Source organism: Falco peregrinus, chromosome 1, assembly GCF_023634155.1.
Source record: "Falco peregrinus isolate bFalPer1 chromosome 1, bFalPer1.pri, whole genome shotgun sequence".
Taxonomy (NCBI): domain Eukaryota; kingdom Metazoa; phylum Chordata; class Aves; order Falconiformes; family Falconidae; genus Falco; species Falco peregrinus.
Window position 1 is genome coordinate 123597202 of NC_073721.1, and position 21127 is coordinate 123618328.

The following is a 21127-nucleotide window of genomic DNA, read 5'->3' on the forward strand; positions in this document are numbered from 1 at the left end:
GTAATAGTATTTAAGTATTACAGGCCTCTTGGCAGGTTTAAACATGATACTGATGGTTTTCATCATGCAAGACGAAGAAAAATGACAGTCACTGCCTCTGGTCTCCCACAAATAGTTACCTAGGACTTATTCATATACCTTTCTTTCCCTGCTTCACTCCATTTTAGTGGCCTCATCCTTGTGTCCCTTCCACCTTTCCAAAGCTGAGGTCAAGAAATTTGGCATCACCTCTATCAGATTCTCTTCAAGAACCTGAAGGGAAAGACCCCTGTAATCTCGGTCCCAAGCCCTGTATAATATGGGCTCCAGCACTGTCCGGGATTTCCAACAAACAGTGTAATTCAAGCCCACCCTGACATATGTCTGAAACAGTGACTGTGTGAGACGTCCTGGTAGACAACTTCATGCCCATCTTCCACTGTATTTATGCTAAGAGAATCCATCCACTAATGGAACTGAAGCAATCAAAGCCCATTTATACTACTGTGACCCTTTTACAGGACAAGAGGGGACTGGAGAAGGGGTAGAGATCTCATTCTGATGTTCTGTTTAAGCCAGTGGTTTTCTCCTCAATCACACCGTACAACAACAATCCAAAGACTAGGTAAGAACACAAGGCAGTACAACTCAAAAGTCCTCATGTGCAAACTGGCTCACGCCACACTGCCTTGCAACCATTTGGAGGCAATGCATGCCAATACTCAGAGAAATTGCAGAGACGAAAAACCAAATCGAACAGTGAAGTAACTGATTTAAAAATACTGATAGTCCCACAGGCTCAAAAGTCAGCTGGCAGGAGTAGAGATTCCAGTTTAAAAAAAAAATCCCAAGACCAAATATATATAAAATAAAAGATAAATCCCCTAGCCAGTATTTTTGGACAGTGAATAAACCAGCTGCAGAAGTGGGCTGATGCCAGGAATTTGAAGCAAAAGAAGATCACGTGTGTATCCCCAGCCAAAAATGTATATAAGCAAGAGAATTTTAAAATCAGTGTGCAATCTTGGAGGGAGCATTTCCTGTAATTTAAAGAACAATGATGAATGGATTTAGGTTTGGTCAGCACTGTGGTTAAAAAGACTTTTTGTAGCTGACAGCAAAGAAACCAGCTCAGTCCCTTGTTCAGGAAAATGAGCTGGTAAAAATCAAGCCTGGACATTACAGAAATGCAATTGCAGTTCAGCGTTATTTAAGGAGAGGAATAAACAAAAATATCCCTTTCACATGAGTACAACTCAGCAGCAGCCAGTGTGTGCCTATCCATCATCTAGGCATGTCTTCAAAGTTACTGTATTGCTAGCCAGAATTTCAGTCCCTATTTAAAAAGAAAAGTTTCCTGTGCTTTGTCTGTGGAAAAAACCTTAAAATATGAATAGAGATGCACAACTTGGAGGGGTGCTCTCAAGACTGTAAGCATCCTCACTCATCTCAGAAGTTGTAATGCGCACAAACAGGGGTAGTCAGTTAAATGGCTACCATGGTAATCTGTTCAGGCCTCCCATAAGAAGAAAAAATTTCCAGATGTGCCTCAATTGACCTGAGGGATGAAGTATGGCACATGGGAGACAACAACACTTACATTTCTTCCTAAATTAGAAAAAAATCCAAGTCCAAGCAGAGAGCACAGGTCTATTTGTAGTCACTGTGCAGGAGCTAAACAGTACCCACTGCACTTTGTGTGTGCGAAAACCTTCCTTTTCATATGCAGCACATCCTGATGTACAGAATATCTCAAGGTGCTTTACCAACACAGTTACGTGACACTATGACCACTGTCAACACTCTTATCACTTCCCAAGCCCAGAGCCAGCACTCCCTGCAAAACTGATCTCCAAGACATACTGGCTCAGTTTGGTCTGTAGATCCAGATCAGCCCCCCCTCATTCACTGCAGTGCTGGACAGGAAAAAACGGCATCTTTTTTTCTGCCAAACTGCACATTTTTAATTCAGTTGTATCTATGTTTGGATCATTGCAATGGGCTGCTTCCAATGGTAACCCTTCAAACCACTTCCACAGAACCTACTTCACTCCGAGTCATTCCAGGATATTGGCCTGCTCCTTGCCACTCATGAACAAGGAATCTTGTGGGCTCTGCTGCCCATTTCTTTCCTGTACTCTTGCAGTAAGGCTTGTCTAAGTGCTACATACAAAAAGAAATCAGGATGATGTAAAGACTTACGGGGGATTGTCACATTTCCGCTGTCTGAATCGCACTCCTGTGCCACATGTCCGGCTGCACATGCTCCACTGACTCCACATGCTCCAGTCTCCATCAACATGTTCAGGGATGGGAGTTTTACTGACACACTCTCCAGCACGGCACCACTGAAATGCAATTGCGTTAGCCCAGGCTGGAAAGAAGTCCTGATATTGCAAACATTCCTGCATGTGTGGACTTAAAAGGATGTCTGAGATTACAATAAGCCCATGTTTGAGTTTCTAGAGACTCAAGGCTTCAGTGAGATGGAGGTGGGAGGAGGGGAAAGAGAGGACATGAAACACAAATTTAAGTGTCACCCTCAATGAACCCCTGAAGGGATTTCTGTCATTAAAAGAAGCAATTACAGAATTGAGCCTCTTGCTTTATAAAGCAGACAACAATCTAAGTGCTAAGACTTAAAGCCACACTCTTCACAGAAACCGAGTCCAAGAAAGTACACCCCAAAGCAATGTCTTAATCAGCAGTATTCCCAGTATGTACAAAATAATTGAGGTATTTTGCACCTAACTTGGCCAAAGCCCCAAACAACCTTTGATTCTAATAGGTTGTGCTGGCTCCTGACCAGGCAGCAAACTTGGCCTATTCTCCTGCTCTGTCCAGGATATGATAAATAAGCACTGCTAAGCAGTCTCATGAAAGTATCACCAGGACTCCTGTAGTTAGACAAACATATATCTCAAAATCTTTTGTCTCCATTTCCTTGTCGTGCTTTCCAGGACTCAGCTTTTCTTGTCATTGTTTACCTTTATTTGCAAGCAAAGAAAAGATCTCTAATCTTTCATTTTAGCAATAAACTTTTTATTTTTTCTTAATTAATCTTACCTCCCCAACCATACAACATACAAAAAATACTAAAATCCAAAATCAGTAAGTGAGGGGCTGGCTGTTACCAAAGCAGTCAAGTTCCTTTGTAGCCTAATAGGTTATCAGCTGCACTGGGCTAATCAACCACATATGTTAATGAACCACATACCATTTACCACAGCCCATCTCAGAGGGTAAACGTTCACTTAAGTCAACTTCTGTTAGCACAGCAGGTCACAGCTGGGAGGCAGCAGCTGAGCCTCAGTAACTCTCACCCTTATGGTATTGAAGCCAGTTACTGGAATGGTGATTTTCACTGGAGGGAGATCCACTAATTTGAGAGTTTATTTTGTATTTCTTGTAACAGTTTTTTACATCAACCTGGGTTCTGGAAACTCCATATATGCCTTAGTCATCTCAGTATATACATACAGTACAGGAAATTATACTTCAAAAATAACTGAATATAACTTAATTTGAGCTCAATGCATTTTGAGCTACTTGGAGAAACCATGAAGTTTTTAAGTAGCCTCTTTTTCTTTCCCCATCTTCCTCCACTCCCCAAATGTCAGCCTAAATGCTCTCCACACTTTCAAACTCCAATATAGCCAAGAACACTACTACCTTATCTTACACTGAAAAACATCTCACTCATGAAACACCACTGGCAGCAATGAACAGAAGTGACAGGAGTGAGCTACTACCCAACATGACTGCCAGGGTACTCAGCCTGTGCACTTAGCAGTGAAGCACGGGGGTTTCCTGCAGTGTTTGTAGAATGCCTAGACCACAAGAACTTTTCTACTGAGGTCTCCAAAGGCTACTGAAATACACGTAACATAAAATCAGAAAGACTTAACCCAATCCAGCTGTTAATTTGAGTGGTTTCTGTAACAGAATCAGTAGAAAATATGGGTTTATGGTAAATACTGAACATCTTGGAAGCATTATTTGACAGACAATGCTGGAAAAAACAAAGTGATTGCTACTGAGCATTTTGATTACCTTGTCTGCGCCGCATTCAGTGCCATCCAGAGGGGGGTCCAACTTTGTTTTACAGGATGTATCTCCTTCCACCAGGCACCAGAGCCCAGCACACATCAAATGCTGTAACCATAAAGCAAAGAGGTGCAGTTACTATTTTTGGAGATGCCAGCTGTCATTACAGGATACACTTCAAAGCTCAGGCAGTCTTCCTCAAGTGAATCCAGAGCCATCTAGTTGGTTTGGGAGCAATTATTTTTTAAGGATAGATTGGCATTAAGTGGCAGGGCTGGAAACATGAAACACATAGATGGATAAAACCCACCCAAAACAAGAAGTGCATTATTTAAACAGATTTCTTTTCACAATAATAAATCCGGTCCCTTAAAAAAGAATCATGTATGGGAGGCCAAGATGAGTGCTTCGGAACCATGCCACATGCTTAGATGTCCAAGCTGCTTAATTACTTGTATTTTTTAGAAAGATACTCAAGTAACACACAGTCAGCCCTGCTGCACCTGGTGGTAGCTGTCATCAGCTAGCAATGCCCGTTAGGAGAAGATGACCTTAAGGCAGAATGAGAAAGAGGAAAGGATTTCATGGTGTGCCATGCAGCGTAGGAGGAGCTTGGTGACCGGGAGGGGCAAAGTTAGTAAAAGTTTGGTGGTGGGAAGTAGCTGCTAGAAAGAGAGAGTCCAATGTGCTAAAGAAGGTGAAAAGTGAGGTTGGAAGGCAAGAGCAGGAAGAGGTACAGCACAACTCACTACCAGACTTGAAACACGTTCTGGCTATCGTTACTCAACATTGCTGCTCTGCTCAGCCAGTGTGTGTTGCAGGGATATTAATGCTGACCACACTTGCATGATCTGTCAGATTAATAAGTTTTCAGAATTTGAGCAAAAGAACCAGGAAAAGGGGCCTTTACATTGTTAACATTTTCCACAGCATCCACCGTGCTTTGCATTCCATGGAAGTGGATGATTTCAATACAAAGCTACAGAACCGAGTACCAAAAAAAGAAAAAGAAGAGTTACATTTCTTTCCACTATTGTTCACATTTCAATGTAATGGTAAAAAGATGAGAAGCCTGACTCTAGTGCCAGCTGGTCTTGTCAAGATTTATTGCACCTCATTAAATAGTTGAGTCAACATGCTTCAACCTTATGGTTCTTTCACGATGTAGTGTAAGAGACTGTGGGTGCATGTGTGTTTTGTGTACATGCATGTTGGTATGTCTATATAAAATAGATCTGTACAGCAGAGGGTGCAGATGAAATAAATCCCAATACCAAGAGTGATGATGTAGAACATACTGAAACAGAATAGTTATCGCAGCAGTATCTGCATCCTGTTTTATTTCCACATTTCTTTCTGGAAAGAGGATTTTGCACTATTTAAACCAAAAGAACATTCACAAAAACTAGAAGCAGACAGCAAAATCCAGCAACATCTGTATTAACCACAACACAGAAAATCATTGTCAAAAAACCAAACAACAGTAAATACACCAGGGAAGCCTAAATCAATTAATTTCCAAGACATTTCCCCCGAACTAATAGAACATATGGGAAAATATCAGACCAGTAATTTTGACTAAATTACTGTGACTAATTAGTGGTTTACCCACAGCTCTGAAAGCACTTAAGCACCAATTAGCCATAAGGACATCACACAGTATTTTACAGATAGGTATACTGAGGCAGAAGAATTGACAAGCCAGAGATTTCAGAGCTTACTGAGAAATCAGTTGTTCCACACCGCAACTCCCAGATTCTCAAAACCCTGCCTTCCTCAGAGAGGATTAAAATAAAAAAGTGCATCAATTAACTGTCCACAAGTGTTACAGAAAGAACACCAGTCTAGGCAATAAACAGTTTAACCTGAAAAAGCTTTTCCCCAAAACGCCAAACTTGCTTGTCTTCCTAGTTGTAAAGCTACAGCATCCTTGCATCTGGTTTAACTCAGCAGGATCTAAAGGTGATGGGTTATTCTTTATACTAAACCTGTACACATATGAATGAATGATTTAATAGGCTTCCAAAACAGTTAAGATATGTTAAAAGCATAGAGTTATGTTAAGTTAGGTCAGAGACGTAAGTAGAAGCTATCATAGGAGGTTCTAGTCACAGTGGCAGGACGTGCTACATGTAGCTGCAGGACACAATTAAATGCAGTGCATGAACATGTTAGACTGGCTAAACTGTAACAGCTTCTTTGCCATTAAAAGTAATTGTATTGGTGACCTATAAATGTTGTTACTGTTAAGCCGAGTTCAGAAATTCATTGACAATCTGGTCTCTCTCTTCTCCCCTGATGATTGTGGACAGTGATCTTGTGAAAGAACCACCAGCAATGTCTCCTTTCAAATTGTGGTTGGGGAATACTGACACGTAAAATGAAGGGAAGCTCCAGAGAGGAAGGGTGCAGATAGCAAAGCATTTCTACTTTTCCAGGCTTCAGCCCCTCTCTTACATATAACCACAAAGCTTCAGAGCAGAATGTGATGAGAAACCCTCCAGCCTGATCTCTTGAATGACCCAGATGGAAATTTTGCCCTGTGGTTCCGGAAGGAAACCCGCTGCTTCTGCTTTCTGTCAGAAAGCCATCCTGGCTGAAGATGTAACGGAATTCACTACAGCCCTAAAGAAGTTGTTCTAGACACATAGGAGCAGCATTGCTGAATATCTGTGCATTATGCAAGGCCAGTATTTTTTAAGCTTCAGCTTCAAGCCCCTGGATCATAAGCTGCATGTAAATTAGTCAGGGTTAAATTGTCCTCTTTGATGTAAAACTGGGAGGAGGAAGAGGGGGTTGGAAACAGGAAGTCATAAAAATGAAGCAGCTTTTTGTACAATTTTGGTTGCCAACCAGAATTCCTCCATAGCCCACAAGAACATGGAAGGTGATGAAGCCAGCTAACAGGCCCAGGTATGACGCATGGCCTGGGGAAGCAATGGACACAGATAACCTCAAACAGGTGTGTCTGCACCAGCAGAACTACAGAACTGAGCCCAGCCCATGGGTACAGTGGGTGCAAATATTCACATACATGTGTGTATGTGTGTATATATATGTATATGTTTGCATATATGTATGTATACACACACACACGTGCACACACATATATTTATAGGAAGATAAATAAAGAAAAAAACTCCTTTAGCAACACCAACCTTTCTGAAATTTCCCATCTTTGCAGTATGGAAAACATAGGATTTTTATAGTATCCCTGTGTTTGATTCAGAATACTAAATGCAAAGCATATTTCAGGAAACAGTTACAGAAAAATCTGGTAACTGCGCTTCAGAACTCTGTGTTCTAGTGCCATACCACTACAAAGCTGAAACACTCGTTAGTGCAGTCCCCTGTATTTAATACAGCATTCAGATACCCCAGCAAAGATTAAACCATCATCTTTGGTATTGTATGTTCCCAAGATGTTTTATCATGTTAATAGCTCATTTCAAAAGAGATCATATATCCTCCTCAGCTACAATAGAAACCCAAACAAAAAAACCCATTAAACAGTCCTATAGCTAACCAGTCACAGTGAGTGACTTTTTAATAGTTAAACAGCCAGCTTTGTGGGGAAATAACAAAGTGAGAAATGGCAGGACTTGAAAGGAAGTTGCTTGTATCTGAGTGGCAGTTCAGAGCTTACTCTGATACAGAAGAAGCCATCAAAAGAGCTGTGTTACTGCTAATTGTAAACTCAGCAACCAGCTTTTAGACAGCAGGTCTCTGCCTGCAAAATCTTCCCTTCAGCCTTCAAAAAGTAACAGTTAGGATTCTCCGATGATAGATATTTTTCACTAGGAAAATATTGATTTGTTGAAACTGTCTGTGGGGAAAGGTCATCTTTGGATCAGCTCGCAGTCTGAGATATTTCCAAGGGCAAAGCAAAATTACAAAAATTGAGATGTTTTGAAAAGTAATACTTCAATTAAAAAATAATTTTCCTTTTTTTTTTTAATTGAAATGCTTGTTCAACTGAACCCTTAAAGAATTTATACAGAGAGAAAATAAAGTCAAAAATCAAAATAAAAATGGAATTTTTATAAAGGTGCACATTTTAGATTCCAAATAACTCCTGGAAGATAGGAAAAGCTGTCTGCACAGTTGTTAGAAACCTGTCCTGAGAGAGGTCGCAGCCCGGAAACTCCCAGGCTAGGAGATATCTGCTCAGCAGGTGAACGATGCTTCCGATTACAGGCATTATAATGGCATCTATCTGAGAAAGAGGCCTTACTGTGCCAGGTGTTTTCTCTTCCTCAAAGAACTTGCAATCTAAACAGACTCCTGGGAGCTTGGAGATAAAGGAAGCTTTATTGCTCTGTTATAGGTGGGAAGATGAGAAACAGAAAGGGATTAAGTGTATTGCTGAAAGCCTGCTGGGACACAAGTGAAAACGCTGCTCCGAGCTCTGCAGTCCTCTGCTCAGTGTCACAGCCCAGGCTCACACTGCCTGCCCTAGTTAAACTTCAGGGTAAACCCAGAAACAACTCCTGGGATACTCCCAGGGACACGTCTGGCTATGGGCCTTCCCACCTTTCACAGCTTTTCATACTTTTTCACAAGACATACTGTTTCTGAAGACAGTGTTTACCTTACTTGTAACTCCATCCCCCACGTGTGCCAGCACAGACTCACAGCGTGTGAAGCACTATGAGCACTCACACGCAGCTCTAGGGAAGTCATCTATTTTAGTTTCTTTAACTCAGTGCTGCAGCTGGAAATGAGGAGAAGCCAGAATTAATTCAGCCAGCTCTTTGCCCACAGGCAGTAAGTCTAGAGACTGCTAGTTTCTGGGTTAGCTATTGCATCACCACCGTTACTGAAATCAGCATGACTCTGCCCAGTGACCTCATATGGTCTCAGTGAGAAGGGCTCACAATACCCCCCTGACTCAGAGCCTCATATTATTACCTACAAGGGGGAGCTTCCAAATCTCCAAAGCATAAAGGAAATCCAATTAATAAAGATGTCCTTCCCACTAGTGAACTACTCTACAGAAGCTAGTTCATTCCCTACACATTCACTCCCTCACCTTGGATTCATTCGAAAAAAGAAACACCACTTATTTTTCTTGAGAATGAACTTCTTCCTGCTGCCTATTGCCCACTGCAAAGAGTAACCTCTTATTTCTAGCAGCAGAATTAAATCACCATGAAACCAATTTTTCTGTCAAAATGAGGCGATTATGAAGGACTTAGAAAGAGTAAATATCCTTAAGGAAGAGGAGCAAGAGACCACATAACACACAGGCATGCTTATAAATATGCTGGCTTTCAATGAAGTATCAGATCTCTCTTATTTTGCCAAGGTTATGGCTTGGCATATAGCTAACTGTGAGAGAAAACATGCGTATAAACAGAATCCTAATTAACACCTATTAAGTACAATAAACACACAATTTACACTCATTTTCCTGTTCAAAATACTATGTATGTGTTCTTGAAGGCTCACAGCATGCTTCCGAGGAGGAATCCTTTACACAACAAGGTGAGAAAAAGAATGTCCCCAATTTCTACACTGCCGCTGTCTTTAATTCTGGGTGCATAAACAACTGACAATCTACAATGCATCACAAAGGAGGCAAACACTGTTGTTTGCCACTGCTATTGACGGAGCTTCTTGCTGTTGAAAACTAAATGAAAAGTGCCCAAAATCATAATCCTGTAAAACTGGAAGGCACTGCTGAGAAGGAGGCATATGCTGCCCCAGACAAGATAACTGTGAAGCTGGATATCAATGGCCAGATGCTGACCTTTCTCTAGAGCTGATACTCCAAAGAACAAGTGGCAGGTCCAATAGTAGAGGTATCTGTCTATCTGTCCAATGACAGACCAAAAAGTCTTCCAAAAAGTCAAGGGAAGGCTTGAGAAAGAATCACCAGGACTACCCTAGAATATTTGGGCAATGGTTCATATTCACTAATGTCGCATTTTAACAGAACTGGGCAACAGTCCTACAAATTCATATTGTGCAATTTTATTCATTTATGACAGAGAAGAATAGATCTCTTTACTGTTTGACAGAAAGTATCGCAGCCTGTATTATAAAAAAGTAACCATATATCTTCTTAGATGCAACTAGAAAAGGTTTCTTAAAAAATGTTTCCGTACTTTCACTACTTGGTGATCAACTTGTTTCTTCAGAACATACAGAAACACGTATGTATTATGTTTTTTAGATGAACAGGACCAATAACCTCCCTGCCTGGAGCCAACAAACAAATCTAGAGTTTATTCCCCTTTATATTAGTTTTTTCATCAATGTAATGGCATTAACTCAATGAACGACCTCTTCATCAATACTTGTGTGATTAGAAAGTCACCAGCATCAGATACAAGTGTATAAAACCAAAAAGATTGTTTTAACTTTGCGGAAATGGCCCCTGACACTTAAATAACTCTTAGGGAAATGGTCCTTGAGAGTTAGCTGCTTTCCAGTGCTACTCTTTTCCTAGTAGAACAGTACAAAAAATTCAGTATAGTCATTTCCGAGATTTGTTAATGTTCTGTATCAGAGAAAACAAAACAAACTGAACCCAGCAAACATAAAGTGTGTCACACTGGGTTTGGTTCTCTGAGCTAGGTGGCTTGACATGCATTACTCCAGCTACCAGCACATGGATCCCATATGAAACATACCCTTATATATATGGAGTGATATCAAGAGCTTTTCTAATCCACAATTAAAACATAAGAATTTTTCCTCTTCACGTTTCAGGGAGAAAGACAAAATATGTCAGCTTCCAAAACAGTAACTTACCATGACACACTGCTTGCCACAGATGGATTTGGATGTCTAAGGTCTGAATAAAATTAACTGGTTACAATCTTCAGTCAAACAGCCTTTCTAACAGCAGATGAAAGCCAAAGGATTAGAAAAATCCAGAGCTCTCATGTTTTGACAATGTCAGCAAAAGCAAAACCAGGCTATTCAAGAGCTGCCCAAAACGCACTTACAGACAGGAAGATGAGCCCTGACCTCTCTAGAGCAGATGCTGCAGGGATCTTTTGCCAAGTGTGCCATCATGTCTCCTAGTAAAACTGCTCCTAGGGCTCTATGAAAGGCTCTGTGGGATAGATGGTAGGCGACAGAGAAATGTAAAAATTCTTCTTCTGAGAGGGGTTTGGCTTACTGCAAGCTCTTCACCCTTTCCTGTGAGAAAGTTAAACTGGAATGAATTACTTTTATACTGGAAACGTGCAATGGAGTATCTGGAGATTATTCCAATCCGGGGAAGATATAAGAAACCAGTATTTTGAGAAGTGAAGAGTTGTTTGGGATGCCTGACTTGGAAATACTTCAAGGAGGGCAACCTTTCAAAGCTGGTAGAAGCTCAGGGCTTCTGGAAAACTATGCAGCTTTCCTGAGACTCAAAACCAGATGCTAAAAACCAGACACATTCAAACCTATTACTTCATTTGAAAATGTAGGGCATGATTGAACCTCCTGAACAAGCATCAGGATGAAATAAAAGCTGAGAAAAGCAGCAATGACATGGACACTGCACAGAAATGCAAATGTGAAGGGCCAGTAATGAAGCTGGGCACACGGAGTTCAAAAAACAAGAATGGATCCAGCCAGACAAGCAGTGGAAGACTCCAATACTGCCAGAGAAGACACAAGCGAGTAGAAAACAAAAGAAACACTTCTAATTTAATTGTACATTGGGAAGCAAACAATGAAACGGAAAAACATCGTCTCTAGTTCTAGCAGTTTCTGCTAGAGTGCTCTCAATACAAACTAAATGCCTTCTCCACTATCTTAAATATTTCTTTGCAAAGCACTAGTTCTATTTCATTTTTTCACATATCTGGAATTAAAGTAATAGTCAAAAGAAAGAGATTGGCAAGACAGCATTAATGAGACCACAAACTAACTTTATGACAAAGCAGCCTATGCTAAATACTAATCTTTTCAGTTTCTTCAAACCTGGAAGAAGAAAGAGACATGTGGTACAAGGCACTGGAACAGAGTTACACCTTTGAATTGAACGTTAGAAATTTTGTACTTGGACTTATTACCAATTTGTACCTCAGAACGCTTAAAAGAGCTGTAGCTAATCAACTATGTCACAACCACGGCAGTTACATTAGCATCGTACTGTACGTGCCATGTGTTATATGGTTCTGCTCGGTGGTTCATACTAAACGTATCCCACCAAGAGAAGGTCTATGACTTCACAGTATCATGGTGTAATCTAGCTCAGGAGAAGATATCTGTCCACGATGTAGGTAGGGCAAGAGCTTCAGGCTAGTTTCATAATCAACCTGATCACTCCTATCTGATGTGTCTGCAACTCAGAGCCTAAAATTCTGACCTTGCACTTCCATCTCATATTGTCTTCACTGAGAGTAATGCTCACTCAGTAACTCCCAGTGAACAACTCAAGCCTTAACACCTGATTGTAGGATATGAAAAGTATTGATTTTTTTTTTTAAACACAGGCAGTGTTGTTCATTAAAAATATATATATATAAATAAGGGGAAATAAAAGCCTGAAATCACGGATAATGTTTCTTGGCCATGGGAAGAAAGAAGAAAGGGACAGTAAAATAAATAGAGATATGTACACACACTGTTCAGATGTGGTTGTGAAGATTATGGGAGTTTTCTCTTGAAGTGTTTTGCAGATGGGAAGTTCCCAGAAGGCCAACGGGAGAGGTCTGAATGCCCTTCAAACTTGTTATACACTATTTTCAGGCTGATACTCAATTGTATTTTGGCTAATTTCGTTAGTACAGACTTCAGCTGTAGATGCCACATCACAAGGCTACACTAATTCTTTCTCCCTCCCCTTGTGTCTTAATAAGAAACGTAGAATTGCCAAGCTCAAGTGCTTGATTCTTAATAGGCACTCTGTATTATTTTTAAGAGTTTATTATTTTTATATTCTTAAATTTCCACACTGTATTTTTATAATTTTATTTTGGTTCCCCTCTCTCTCTTTTTATTTTTCTTTAAACCACTGCACCAGAATGTGTTTTGACCATCTTCCAAACTGAAACACGTACAAAAATTTCTGAAGCATTCCAATAATTGTAAACTGGGCTGTGCTGCCCAGGCAGGAACTCTGCTTCTCTCTCATTCTTTCTCTCCCTTAAACAAAAAGTATTTCCACTGAAAATAAAGAGAAAAAGGTCTTTTTGCAACATACAGAAGCAGTGAAATAGGACACTTCAGTTTCATATGAAACAGGCAACATGAAATTAGTCTGAATCTTAACAACCTACATTAGGAAAACTATAAAATATAGCATGGCAATTAAGTAAATTGTTACCTTTACTTCTAAAAAAGAAAATCTTCTCATTTTATTTTAGAATTGCCAGGCTTCTACCCTGCAAGCCTCAAGAAAACCAGACCCATCCTCTTCCAGATTATTATTATCATTATGATGATGATTATTATTATAATATTTACATAAAAGCTAAAGTATATAAGGGAAAATTATGTAGACAAAGTCCCTGGTTGTATGGAAAATGACAATGCAACCTATTATTTCCAGGATAAACCACCTCACAATCTAATTAACATGTTCTTGTAAATATTCTATACATAACTAAATAATAGGGCTTACTATTATTGTCTGGATCTTGCAAATGACACTGCAAAGAAAAAACAGAGATCCATTGATTCCCATGCACAGAGTCCAAGAGTCCACTCTATCAGTGTCTTTGCAAGATCAAGACCACAGAGAGACCCACAGCTGCTTAATTATATTCACCACCATACCATCAAATATGAAAACCGAAGGGATGCACAAAATCCATTTGATTATTACAATTGTTGCTCTCCCTTTGCTTTTCATTCCTCTCCTTTTCCATTTCAGCCCAGAAATAGAGCCAGTTTCCCTTGGCTTACAATCAGCTTTGCCCTCTTGTTCTGTGCTTCTGCTCTGTAGCTTGTCGATCCCGGGAGATACCTATATTTGTTAAAAAACAACCTGAACTTAAGAAGAAAACAGTAGAGCCAATTCTAGCTGTTTTAATTTTTCTAAAACCAGTGTCATGTCAAAATACACATTGTTAGTTAGATCTGAGTTGACAGTGACCCTATTTCAGAAAAAATCTCTTTGTAGCAAGATGCTAATCTCTTTCCACGTGCCATTTTAGCCTAAGCACAGCTTTGACTCAATATAATTCTGAAAGATAATGGTTATGTAAAAACCCACAAAAATGTGTTAATAATAAATAAGCCAAAAGGCATGGAAAACAAAAAGCCAAACACTGGATACAAGCAACAGAATTCACATTTTTTCCATAAAGATAATTTCAGTGCAAAAGCCTCTGTTCATAGGCATGCCAGTCTGTAAAATAAACCCAGGGTTGTGATTAAACAAACCACTTCTTTTCACGTTAAGTTATGAACAATGCAATTTTACGTATTTCTGGTGGAGAAACACAATATCTGCTCTGTGAGATACTCAGCGTAAAATGTGCTATTCCTCTTACTGACTTTACTGATAAATAAAGGGGATAGCAAAGAGTTAAAGTCTGCTCTCTGCAGAAGCCTTTGTTGCTTGAGTAGAGTGAAGCTTTTTGCGTCCTCTTGCATAGGGGTCAAATGAATCCACAATACTTGATTCATAGTGCAGCGTGGATCTGAAGAACAGAGGTCAGACAAGTTGAATTTCCTGCAATTTGCACAACCTAGCCTGTTAACCCTGGGCTCATACCAATATTTAGCAACCCAAATCCCAAAAGATCTCTGTGTTGGGGGTACACTGATAATGCACTGTACCGTGTCAAAGATGCATTGCTGTTTAGTTTTTTCTGCAATTCGTATCATGATTTTGCTGAGCTTGAGGATGACACAGTCATCAATTCAATTTCTGTTATTTCTCCCTTAAAATAAAGATCACTGTGCACACTCTTAGGTGGGCCAGAAGCTCTTCTAGCACTGCAAGGGACATGACTGTATAGCCTTCCACCTAAAACCAGCATGTCTGGTATAGCAGAAGCACATTTGTATGTCCTACTAGATAAGCATTCTTACTGATCAGACATTTGCAATGGGAAAGATTAACAGAAAGCACCATGTGAAAGCACTTTTCATCCCTTTGCATATGACCAGAGAAAACTACTTAGATGTGAAGGGTGAACTACTGAAGGTTCTCGAGATATTAATTATCACAAGGACATCACCTCACTTGAGAACTGCCCAGTTTCTATTTTCTTATTCCGTTCCTCAGACCAAAACTAATTCTTCCACAGAGCCATGAAAACATTTACTTTCCTGGTGATGAGCAAGGATTCACCCATCTAATACTCAGGTTAAAGTTAGTCCAAAACCAGCCACCTGGATGTATCTCAAATCAATAAAAGTATAAGCAGAGCATGCACCAGAATGGATTTGCATTCCCTCAAGGGGCTGGCTGGTAATCTTGCCAGTTATTATTCATACAGTATCATAATAGAAACAGTGCTTTTCAAATAAATGGAAATTGATTGTTCCCTGCCTAACAAGCCTCCAGCCTAAAAGCACGATTCCACAGCTCCTTGAACAGGTGACATGCACTAGTAAATCTTACCTAACGTTGATGTTACAGAACCAGATCCTAAATTATACACCTTGGAGGTCATAGATTATAACAACAGACTATTATTAAGCTGGTTATCATATACTCATGCTGTTAACTAGTTCATTTTTTAAATTTTAGTATAGGAAAATGTAAACACAGTGTCCAAGCAAATTAAAAACTAACATCAAGATGTACAGTATATGTAAAACTGAGCCTACCTCACAGGTTTTCATTTTTATTCTACAAATCTGGGGAAGAGATGCAGGATACCTGGTTTGGCAAAGCTGTAATTCTGGGAGTTGCTACCTTGTACTAGGACAACTGAGTTATCATTAAAAAAAAACACGAAAAAAATTTGGAGATGCAATCTGAAATATCTAGATAAAGTTGAATATTCATGGACTAGATATCTAGTTGGAGCAGTGTCTGAGGTCCGGACACTGCCAAGCATTTAGGTACCTGATTTCTCTGTGAAGGCAAAGATTACATTCCTCTAAAAATTTGGGCTTTGATTCCTTTAAGGGAAAGAGCTTACTGCACAGAAAGTTTCTGCTGTTTCTCAAAAATTTTGAAATTTTGGATTCATCTAATCTCTGAAATTTGCTCTACAACTGAATTGCATGGCATTTTTAAATATAGTTCATCTAGTTTGCCTGATATAATTATGGAGCTCAACTATCTCCAGTGAAATGTTATAATGTAACTCTTTTATTCAATAAGAAAATAGACAGTAGACGCATGTAATCATAAAAAGATCGAGCAGGCTCATTTCCTGAATTTTATTTCCTTTTTGTAACAAATATTTACTGTCAAATGTTTATTACTTTTACATTTGAATTTTTTTAATACTTTATTGAATTAAAAATACCACATTACTATTGGCTAAAAGAGGAGACAGCTGTATTTGCCAATAATTTCTACAGCTAATGCCAATGACTAGTGCCAATTTTTTTTTGTTCATATTTTTGTAGACAGCTTTGAGACTTACAATACAAGCATTCTGCAGCAGAGGCATGAGAAACACAAAGGTGAAAAAAACACAAACTTCGAAGGTTTAAAAATTAAAGCTGATCATTTCCTTTAAAGAATTTAATTTCATTGCCTTCAAATGCCACTTCACAGTAGCATAACAGGATGTAAATATTTACTTAAATTAATGGTGTGCGACATAATTGACCCAAAGCTTCACAGTGTGAATGCTAACTTTTGACACATATCTGTAACAGAAAAATAGTTCTAAGTAAGTAATTGCAAATTGCTTTTAATCTGCTGAAGTTCTACAAGACTTTTCATTAGAAAGTACTAAAGTCCTCACAAAATATGCTTTTCTTTGGGAGATGCTGAAGCAGTGATGGAGGAAAAGAGCACAGTTTTCACTGTGTTCTAAAGATGTCAAATAATAAGACTGGTGAAAAATCTTGGGAGACAAAAACACCTGCTCTCTGTATCTTACAGAGAAGAACAGTGCCTGTTGGCTTACTATTCTGGCAAGCAACTTGTCCCTGAAGCGATTCCAGACTGGACATGCAATTTCTGCATGAGAAATGCTGACCACCTACCACTAGGCTGACATTCTCATTAGGCACCGGACTATCCAGAATGTTTTTTATCACAACAAGGGAAATAGCAAATATCTATTCCAACAGCAGTCAAGCTGGGTGACACCCACACAAGTGGAAGAACTTGAATCATCCTGGGTAGATCTGGGGTTTTCTTTACAGACCTATATTCTAATACTTTGCTTCCAGTACAGTAGTCCTGGTGGTCTGCATTTTCTTGATGGAGCTGGAAAATACAGCCTACCCAGATTCTTTTCTTTTTGTTTTACATTAGCTAGTTTCCAAATCCAAAATAAATAAAACAGCAAATGTGAAACTAAGAGCATGTTCCCAGGACTTGCATGTGTTCAACAGTTTTATTAATTTGGCACTTAGAAACCTCAGTTATCATTGATTATTATTTTCTTTGTTAACACCGATTTAAGATTCCAAGATTGTTCAGAATGGGAACAAGTGACAATAAAAACACAAAGAGCTAGTTAATGACAGCAAGAAACCTGGCTGCTCCATGCCTGTCTATATAGGACAGAATGCTGCCAGCTGGTGCTGGTGACAGGACACAGTGCTTCATGACTTTCTTCTGGATATCTCCAAGGCCACACTAGAAGTAAGCATTTCTCCAGTCCCTATCTAAAGCGGGATGCAGGAAAGCTCTGGTCAGGATGAAGACATCTAATTATGAGCAAGACCTTAGGAAAAGTGTAGCTGTCTAAATTCCAGAGGACAGGTCAGCCAGCCTCATCTCAAATATGACCTACTTCTAGAGACACCAAAAATCAATGTTTTCACTTTGCCAACCAACCATGTGGCATAGGCCATTTTGCAGCCAAATCCTGACTATACATCATGTTGCTTAGCAAACACACAGTAAGTGGCCTAACTCTGCACAAATCTCTAAATTGGCTTCATCAAACAAGAAGTCATTAATATTTCCTTGGCAGAGTCAGCTCCTAAGAACACTGTAGCAGTCTGAAGGTGATGTCTACTGAAAGATCCAGACAGTCATCTAAGCTGACTGTGGAAGTAGGCAAGCACTCTTGTGAGAAGACTTTCACCTCAGCTGAACTTCCAGCAAAACAATCTCTACTGAGTACTTCAGCAAAACAGTGTCAAAAGGCAATAAAGTACCAACAAAAGTTTTTCTGGGCCTGTTCTAGGAGATTAACAAGACTCAGTGCAGGGGAGGGAGGACGACTGCATAAGAATGTGCTGTTGACACGAAGGTCAATGGGAGTTTGACTACTGATTTTATATCAGCTGTCCCATTAGGTACAGAGTCCTTTTCTTCCCCAGTGCCTGACAGCTTTATTTTCACTTCCCACCTTGGTTCCAGGTCCACCCCACAACCTCTTACCTCCATATTCTTACAGAATGTAGCATTGGTCCCAAAAAGTATCTGGCACTGTTCATCGGCACTGTAGTGCATTCCAGGTAGCTTGTGAGGGAGTCGCACCGCGTATTGGCTTCGCGGGTCTGTTACCAGCAAACAGGTGCTGACCTTGGACCTGGGGAGTATAAGAATTAAATATGCCTTTAAGGGAAAGCGCCTTTGACCTGGAGTGTTACATCACTGCTGTAGAGAAGCTGTTGTCCTCTCTTTAACAGGGAATCTGATGACCTCATGTGAAACAGCCTTCTACCATGTCTCACCTGAATCCCCTTAGCTGAATTTTAAGCCCTTGACTTCTTTTCTTATCCATCACAGACATAAAGGAAAGATATTTCCCTTTACCTTCACAACACTCTTTTATGAATCGGAATATCAATTTGTCATCTCTCCTCTATCAGGGACCAGAGTGAGTTCAGAGGCAACTTCTTTTTCAACTTCATGCCTTTAATGTAACAGTAGATATCCTGTTTTCTTTCAGTATTTTCCTTTCTCTCCCACCTCTAATCCCCAGAGTGGGCAATTTTCCATGCTGAATCCACTTCTAGCAACAAAAGCACTGGCCACTGTGTCAGACACTTTGTCACAGAGCTGCACTGTAGGTTTAAGACCACAATTACTGAGTTCAGACAATTCAGTGCTTGCTGTAGTACAAGAAAGTTAACAAGCAGCAGGACAGAAATCCTTCCTGAACTGCTGAATGTGATGAACTGAAATACGGATGCAGTGGGAAAGAAGTTTATAGTAAAGTGTTTAAGACCAATACTAACTGAGGAGTTAGAAAACACACCAGAATCACCTCCAGGTAAAGTAAAGTTGCCACAAAATAAAAGCTATTTATTAACAAGAATGACAGTAAAAGCCACAGCACAAAGCTGGCAGCATCCTTCAGCAGAGATTTTTTCAGGCCATCTGCACATAGATTTCTGTCATTGCAAACATGAAGGGTATTTTTTGTAAAATGAAGGTGATCTGGGATTTTTTTTAAGAAGCTATCAGTACATTGACAGCTGCACATAATTCTTCTGCCTCTCTGCAAACCTGTTCCAAAGTGGCTCCTGTAATGGAGACAGATTCAAAGTTTCACACGCTAATGACACATGCACACACTTTTTTAAGGAAAATTATTTAGACTTTCACTTTCATACAACACATTGGATTCTTGCCTGATAGGATTTTTGATAATCAGTACAATCCTTACTTTAGGAAGTTTTCAAGGTCATCGCGGCTGCATGAAGACCAGGAAAGGTCACTTGGGTTCCTGCCCTTCACCCATTCTCCAGACATAATATGAGACCTCCCTGCACAGGGTTGATGATCATCATCATGGCTCATTCCCATGCTGTTTGATTAAAACAAAACAAGACAAAAAAAGCTATCAAGTTATGATGTGGGTTTCTCATTTCCCATTGGACTTAGTAATGACACCCTTAGCAATTAAAAAGACAAAAACAGGCTGTACATATAACACAGAATCATTCACTTACTGTTCCGGGCAGTTTATTTTCAGGAACAAAATATAGGTTCCTTTCATTTATCCCACTGACTTAATTTCACAAATATTTTAGCATTTGTGTTTGAAACATTTAAATGTGCTTCTTATGGAAGCTTTCCTACCAGGAAATATAACTATTAAAGGGTTCATGAGAAGTGAACCTGGAGAAGTGATGTAGCACAGCCGAAGGATATCTGCTAGAATATGAAAGCTAATATTTATTGAAAATTTTGTACTGCTTTCCCAAATATGGTTATTTATATAAGGATATGGTCCTTATAATCATACTGAGAGAACAGTCACCAAATTGATAACAGAGATGGGCCGATTTTGTTGTGTCAGTGTGAATTTGGAACAACTCTACTGCTAGGAAAAACATTTCTCAAAATTTGTTGTATTGTACAATCTCTCTCTCATCTTAACTTTGAAGCTGATCCTACTCTCAGCAGTGGGTTGGATCAGGTGACCTCCGGTGGCCCTTCCAACCTAGACTAGTCTATGGCTCTGTAACAGCAATGCTGAGATAGGAGCCTGAGGCAGAATCAAGCCCTCATTTCTGCAAGCACTGTCCAAACAAGCACTGAGACTGTCCCATGCCACTCTCAGCAAGAACAGAATGTGACCTGCTCAGCAAAAAAACCCATCTAAACAAACAGCAGGTTGTGTAGTATAAACATACATGGAGGAATTCAAACACATTCAGTGAGGATTTCAAAAAACGTTCAGAAATAGAAAAGTATTACTTTAACCTCCATTCAACTTCCCACTCAGGACCTTCCTATCATTAGTGGAGTCTGCCATCGGGCTGCTACAGTAAATCACTATTCAGGATAAAACTCTGTTGCCACTATATGAAGGCAAGACTCCTCTGCTGGAGGTAAACCCTTGTGAACACCCTTCATGGTGGCAAAGAAGGGATAAATCATGTGACCAGGTTCACCTGCTACATCAGTGAAAAGTCAGAAGACCTTGACTGGCAGTTGTACACATGGCCCCACCATACCATGCTGCCTGGCAGCAAAAGTGAGTTAAGGGTTTTCCATCCTACGTTGAAATTATCATTAAAACCATATTTAAAAATCATATGGAATAATAACATTTTGAAACATTAACATTCTTTCAATTCCAACATGAAAACGGAA

The 21127-nt window shown here is 39.7% G+C and overlaps 1 protein-coding gene across 1 annotated transcript in view; it reads right to left on the reverse strand.

Moving 5' to 3' along the window:
• The window catches only part of ADAMTS17 (ADAM metallopeptidase with thrombospondin type 1 motif 17), a 192968-nt gene that overhangs the window by 76984 nt on the left and 94857 nt on the right, over positions 1-21127 (reverse strand). The window contains exons 9-12 of the mRNA XM_055792598.1: positions 19692-19832; positions 18458-18608; positions 4033-4134; positions 2182-2327 (exon numbers count right to left, since the gene is read on the reverse strand). Of these exons, the coding sequence (XP_055648573.1) occupies positions 2182-2327; positions 4033-4134; positions 18458-18608; positions 19692-19832 (540 nt within the window). The remainder of the gene's footprint in view (positions 1-2181; positions 2328-4032; positions 4135-18457; positions 18609-19691; positions 19833-21127) is intronic.